This window comes from Pongo pygmaeus, chromosome 4 (genome assembly GCF_028885625.2).
Source record: "Pongo pygmaeus isolate AG05252 chromosome 4, NHGRI_mPonPyg2-v2.0_pri, whole genome shotgun sequence".
NCBI classification, from domain to species: Eukaryota; Metazoa; Chordata; class Mammalia; order Primates; family Hominidae; genus Pongo; species Pongo pygmaeus.
The window spans coordinates 123,986,202-123,993,184 of NC_072377.2; the positions used below are offsets into that span (position 1 = coordinate 123,986,202).

The window sequence follows — 6,983 nt, forward strand, 5'->3', positions numbered from 1 at the left end:
ACAAAAAAGAAAAGTCAAGATGATATACATGCTATTGCTGCTTTCAGCCCTGCCATACCCCTCCTCTGAGCAATGAACACAAAGCCTGCTACCTGCTTGAGTCCAGAAGGGAAAGGGTGAAAAAAAAGGAGAAAAGAAAAAAATTAAACAGAAACATGTTAACATCTCAAAATATTCTGCCACATTTGAAATACGGGAGAGTTGAATTCATTAGAGGACTTCTATTGGAAAAAAGGAATTGTTTTTGAAAACGAGGTCTCTGCAGTTGCACAGACTGTGTTGGACCTAGGTCCGCAGAACGCTGTGATGTCATCATTGAGGTCAGAGAATCTGCTGTGGGCCTGGTGAACTTTGAACCTTAACAGCCTTGCAGTGTAGTGGGCACTGGGCAGTGCTGCTCCTTCACTAAGCGGTCTGAGTTATTTAGCTATTTAGGAGATTCAACTACGTTTATTCTTACTGAATCTTTTAAATGAATTTCCTGAGAGCCAAGAAGGGCCAATCTACAGGAAAAACTGGGAGGTGGACATTAAGCATCTTCTAGAAACTCTTCTAGCTGATATCATGAAACGACGACAAAAGAGGAAACATTTGGAAAATGAAGAGTTCCAGGAAACCTCTGAGAAGGGAGGAGGTATGTGCGGGGCAAACTGTCTAGGGCACAAGCGTCACTGGCCAGCCAGAGCCTGCTTCTTCTTTTTTTTTTTTTTGAGACGGAGTCTCGCTCTGTCGCCCAGGCTGGAGTGCAGTGGCACGATCTCGGCTCACTGCAAGCTCCGCCTCCCAGGTTCACGCCATTCTCCTGCCCCAGCCTCCAGAGTAGCTGGGACTACAGGTGCCCACCACCACGCCCGGCTAATTTTTTGTATTTTTAGTAGAGATGGGGTTTCACCGTGTTAGCCAGGATGGTCTCGATCTCCTGACCTCCTGATCCGCCTGCCTCGGCCTCTTTTTTTTCTTCTGAGATGGAGTCTTGCTCTCTTGCCCAGGCTGGAGTGCAGTGGTGTGATCTCGGCTCACTGCAAGCTCCGCCTCCCAGGTTCAGGCCATTCTCCTGCCTCAGCCTCCCGAGTAGCTGGGACTACAGGCGCCCACCACCATGCCCAGCTAATTTTTTTTTTTTTGTATTTTTAGTAGAGACAGGGTTTCACCTTGTTAGCCAGGATGGTTTCGGTCTCCTGACCTCATGATCCACCCACCTCGGCCTCCCAAAGTGTTGGGATTACAGGTGTGAGCCATCGCTCCCGGCCAGCCTGAGCCTTCTTTAGGGAGGAGGAACTGAGGAGAATGTACCACCTATGCAGTAGGGAGGGGGAGACCTGGCTGTTGGCTGATGCCAGCACATCCATCTTGAGGGTACCCGGATGTGAGATGGACAGGAAGTTCAGATGCCACTGGCACACAGAAAGCCAACCCTGCTGGGCTGAGAACTTTTGTTCTGGGGCTGCTGGTACCTGGAACTATGCCAGTCTCAGGCAGGCGGGGGACCCACTTACAAAGACCCAGTGATGCAGCCTGAGTCTCGTCTTTCTCTCTTATTCTCTTTATTTGCTCTTTCCCTGGGGTGACTGAGGTGGATGGTGTGAAGGGCGCTGGTAGAAATCTATGATTTGCACTACCCCTTTTAGCAGAAATGAGAGTAGCCCAATGAGTTAAAGGCCTTGTTGAAAAATATCTTGAGAAGTGAAATGCTTGTTAGAAAGTAGATTAAACACTTGTTAGGGATGGCGTCATAGTGAAACCACGCCAATTCTTCAGCAGGAAGAATTAACCAATTAATCCAATAGAGTTTGTGAATCCACAGTGTGGGACTTTCCAGAGGAAATGAAGCACAGGGTAAGGGCCTTAGATCGCTGTCAATTTACTTCCCAGGCTGCATGATAATGGCATGTATTAAATGTAAACAAGCTGCTTATCCTGAAAGGGGGATGCTCACATGCAGGAGACAGGGCAGAAAGGAGCCTGCCCCAGAGATGGCCCTGGAGTCTTCTGCCCCAATTAGAGCTCAGCAGCGCCTATGAGGCCGAAGGTGGTAAAGACCTGTAGGTTGAGCCCTGGGAATGGAGGCGTGGAGAGTAGGCATGGAGAGCAGGGGGCTGGGACAGGAAGGGGAAGGCGATGGTTTTCCTTCATCTACCCTTACATTTCAGAATGTTTTGTCTGCCTGTGTATGTGTGTCTGTGTGTACACGTGCGTGTGTGTGTTGGGAGGAGGAGGACTGGAGATAATGGGTGCACAGTGGTGGGGTCTGCGGGATGAACTTCCTATCACCATGCCTGGGCCTGGGCAACACTCAATACACCTAACAGTGTATACCGAATTTTTGTTAATGGTATTCCAGGAGACAGTCACTCATACGCCCATATATACTCTGATACAGAAAAAGAGTCACACACCTCCACACACAGTGCATATAATTATACACACATACTGTTCCTCTATTACATACTCACGCAACCCATGTGTGTGACAGTCTTTTCTTCCTACAGAGATTTCTTGTGTGTGAGGGCTGTGTGTGTGTGTCTCCTCCACTCTCACACAAACCCAGCTACGTTAAACTAACTGTAAATACCTCTTTAAGAGCCAGTCACACATCATACATACCATATCTGCAACACACTGTGTAGCAGAGCCAGGCCTGCTTTGCACAGACCACAACGAAACAAAGATTCACCACCATCCCCTTATTAGGGTTGCCGGATAAAATACAGGATGTTCAGTTACACTTGAATATCAGATAAACCACCAATGATTTTTTAGTATAAGTGTGTCCCAAATATGGTATGGAACATACTGACACTAAAAATAAGTATGACAAATATTGCATGGGACACACTTACACTAAAAAAATTATTTGTAATTTATCTAAAATTCAAATTTAACTAAGCATCAGCTTTTTTTGTTTGCTGAATCTGGTGACCCTTATATATTCATAATGAGCTGACCTATGATAAACATATATTTCTGCTTAATGTCTGTCTTCCTTGTCTAGAAAGGAAAGTCCACTTAGAAGAAGGACTGTTTTGTTCAGTATTCCCAGAGACTAGAAGAGTGGACTGGTGTCTGATTCATGGTAGCTGTTCATGAAATATTGCCAGATGAATGAATTAATGTATATTATAAATACAAGCCACACCATATAATCAGGAAAAGTTACATATTGCATAATTCCAGGGTTGTAAACACAAACTATGCACACAAACTCCACAGACACAGACACATGTTTCTACAATACACCTACACAAATCTACACATATCAAAGGCTACCTGATATGTATCACTCTTACATTTCAGACGTATTCATAGTCACCACACAGGCCTATGTTCCTATTGATACACTATCAAAATACCTGTTGACTGTAATTAAACTGGAATACACTATCAAAATACCTGTTGACTGTAATTAAATACTGGAGTATCCACCAGAAGCCTGTCTCACAAACCATGTGTGTTCACTACACCGGACATATGTCAGCCACTCAGTAAATATTTGTTGGATGGTAAATGATGCACAAATATTCCCCATCCATCATATCTCTGTGCCCTTCATACCTTTCTCAGGAATGTCAAAGTCCCAAGAGGATGCCCTGCAGCCTGGATCCACTAGAGTGGCCAAAGGCTGGAGCCAAGGGGTGGGAGAAGTTACTTCTACCTCCGAATACTTCTCCTGCGTTTCTTCTTCACGCAAGCTCATCCACGGTGGTAAGGGTGCAGGGTTCCTTGGGCACATGGCTCCTTGGCTGTGGGGTTCATTGGGCATGAAAATCTTTGAGTGTGGGGCTCTGTGGGCATGAGACTCTTTGGTTGCAGTGCTGCTTGGGTGTAAGACTCTTTGGGAGTGGGGCTTTTTGGGTTTGGGGCTCCTTCGGTGTGACACTCTTTGGGTGTGGGCCTCCTTGGATGTGAGATTCTCTGGGTGTGAGGTTCCTTGAGCATGAGACTCTGGATGCAGGGCGCTATGGGTATGAGAATCTTTGGGTGCTGGACTCCTTAGGCATGGGATTGGGTGCAGGGCTCCTTGGGTAGGGGGCAGGAGGCCCATAGATCCAAGGATGAGGCTAAGAAGAAACCCAGGGCAGTTGGATACGATCAGAGCTCTGCAGAGGTGTCTGGGCAAGATGACAGAGCTGTTAGAAGAGCGTGGATATAAGCTCAGTGTAGGAGAGCATGAGCCCTGGTGTGCAGTCAGGCAGTCAGGGAGCAGAGGCCAGAAAAGTCTGCTCTTGGGGTGTAGGGCCACAGGACCAGATTAAGCACCTTCAGCGGAACTATTTGGGCTCTGCCTTTGCCTTCCAGAGAAAGAGTTCCTCAGCCCAGGCCTCCAGCACTACAGCGGGACTCTAGCTCAGGCCCACACACCTCACACATACAGCCACACGCTCCACAGGTACTCTCTCTGCACACACACCACCCGAATGCATGACCTGCAGTGTCATTCTCCCACACTACCTCCCACATTCCACAAATAACACATCAATGATGGCACCAACTCACATCTTCATAGCACACACACGCTGCCGACATTCCACGTATGCTGCAGTCCTCACCACCATACTTCACACCCCTATATACGGACACCCCACCAACATCCCTACACGCAAATGACACTAGAATCACTACCCCACAATATGAACAACAAATACCAAGCTCACCACACAGCTGCATCACACCACAGTCCCTGTCTCCTGCACCACACATATTCAACTTACATTCCCTCAGCTCCTGGCATGGCCCATGCATCTGCTCATGTTTCTAATTTCCTTTCCCAGGAATCCAGAGAATACATCGAGACAGCCCCCAGCCTCAACCCCCCTTGGCCCAGGTTCAGGAACGAGGAGAGACTCCTCCCCACTCACAACATGTCTCCTTGTCGTCCCATTCGTCCTATAAGACTTGTGTGTCCTCTCTGTGTGTAAACAAAGAGGAAAGGGGCATGAAAATATACTACATGCAGGTACAAATGAAAAAAGGTGTGGCTGTCTCCTGGGAGACAGAGGAAACTTCGGAGTCCTTAGAAAAGCAGCCAAAGATGGAAGAAGTGACCCTTTCTGAGGTTGTGAGGGTAGGTACTCCCCCCTCTGATGTGTCCACCAGAAACCTCCTGTCTGACAGTGAGCCCAGCGGGGAGGAGAAAGAGCATGAGGAAAGGGCAGAATCAGACAGCCTGCCAGGCTCACCCACTGTTGAAGACACACCCAGGGCCAAGACTCCTGACTGGCTGGTGACCATGGAGAATGGCTTCAGGTGCATGGCCTGCTGCCGGGTGTTCACCACCATGGAAGCCCTCCAGGAGCATGTGCAGTATGGGATCAGAGAGGGCTTCAGCTGCCACGTCTTTCATCTTACCATGGCTCAGCTGACAGGCAACATGAAATCAGAGAGCACCCAAGACAAGCAGGAGGAGGAAAATGGAAATGAGGAGGAGGAGGAAGAGAAACCAGAAGCAAAGAAGGAGGAGGAGAGGCAGTCCACAGTGGAAGACCTTGGCCTGAGGAGATCCTGGAGCCAATGTCCAGGCTGTGTGTTTCATTCTCCAAAGGACAGGAAGTGAGCAAAGGCTGGGTTGTGGGTCCGCTGAGGGAGCAATGGCTTCCCCCAGCCAGTACTGTCTCCCCAGTTCAGGCTTAGGTCTCTGTAAGGAAGATTTGGGGGCTTTATTGCCTCAGGGAACAATGGAGGGGGACATAACTGGGATCCCTGCTTCTTGCCTAGGCATCTAATAAAGTCTTGATTGTAAGTCAGGATTTGTCTTGACCTTTCCAGTTCCTGCAGGAAATTCTGAGAATTTCAAAGGTCGCATTAACTAAGAAGTGTCTTTCTTTGGTTTGATTTTCACACAGCAGCTGAGACTTATGGGCCAGAAAATACTGGAAGATGGTGTGGCCTTCTCTTGCAAGAGGTAAGGAGTGAGACTTGCAGTTTTCTGAGGCTGTGTTGTGAGGGCCCAGAGGAATCCAAGGGAAGGATTCTCAGGGATGCACTGGGTCACCTGGTGGCTCTGCAGCCGCATTAACTTGTCGTGCACCTGGTGCTTCTGGGGTAATTGTCCTCCATTTGCTTAGATGACAAGGTGAAGAGCATTGACTGGGAACTTTCTCAATGTCTCCAAGATTTTCCTCAATTCTGAGAGGAAGTACTGCAGCTCTTCTTGGCAGAGAAAGCTCAGTGTAACCTCAAGGGCCAGGATTGGCCTGAAAGGACAGGGTGCCAGCAAGATCAGAGGTGTGGAGTCTGAGAGCCTTTGGCCTGAGCTGGGATCTCACCTCAGCCCATGGGTATAGCCCTTGGGGAAAAGGGGAATTTGGAGAGGTAACAACATCATCCTGATGAGATACCAAGAGACCTGGAAATGTTTCAGAACCTTCATTTTGCTGCATTTGATCTGGAAATGAACTCACTGTGGGGTGCATGGCTCTGAGCTTTAAAACAAAAGGTGAAGGGTAACTGACTAGCAATGCTTGTATTGTTTCTTGCCTCTTCCTGTTCTGCCTCAATTGTTTTCTTCACTTCCAGGGAGAAGAAAGAGCCATGGAGATAGCAGCAGACAGGCTGCCCAAGGTATGAAGGAGATGAGGGACCAGCATTCAGTCTAACATGTAAACATCATGTGTAATAAAGGTTGTGCTTCAAACCTTCCCTGGATACATTATTTAATTAACAAATTAATCTACCTATCTATTCATCATTTTCTTTTTTTTCCTTTTTCTTTTTCTTTTTCTTCTTCTTCTTCTTCTTCTTCTTTTTTTTTTTTTTTTCTGAGATGGAGTTTCACTTTTGTTGCCCAGGCTGGAGTGCAGTGGCATGATCTTGGCTCACTGCAACCTATGCCTCCCGAGTTCAAGTGATTCTCCTGCCTCAGCCTCCCAAGTAGCTGGGATTACAGGCATGTGCCAACACACACAGCTAATTTTGTATTTTTTTTTTAGTAGAGACGAGGTTTCACCATGTTGGTCAGGCTGCTCTCAAACTCCTGGGCTCAAGTG

General features: G+C 47.6%; 1 protein-coding gene across 2 annotated transcripts; it reads left to right on the top strand.

The window, feature by feature from the left end:
* The first annotated feature begins 365 nt into the window (after positions 1-365).
* Positions 366-6,586, top strand: FAM170A (family with sequence similarity 170 member A). 2 transcript variants are annotated; one of them, XM_054489555.1, is made up of 5 exons: positions 366-634; positions 3,562-3,702; positions 4,770-5,547; positions 5,841-5,899; positions 6,514-6,586. In XM_054489555.1, exons 1-4 carry the CDS (start codon positions 565-567, stop codon positions 5,845-5,847), a joined length of 996 nt encoding a protein of 331 aa, XP_054345530.1. In that variant the 5' UTR covers positions 366-564; the 3' UTR covers positions 5,848-5,899; positions 6,514-6,586. The 2 variants fall into 2 exon arrangements, with proteins under 2 accessions (XP_054345530.1, XP_054345531.1); XM_054489556.1 differs by lacking the exon at positions 3,562-3,702 and having other exon boundaries at positions 423-634.
* Positions 6,587-6,983: the final 397 nt, after the last annotated feature.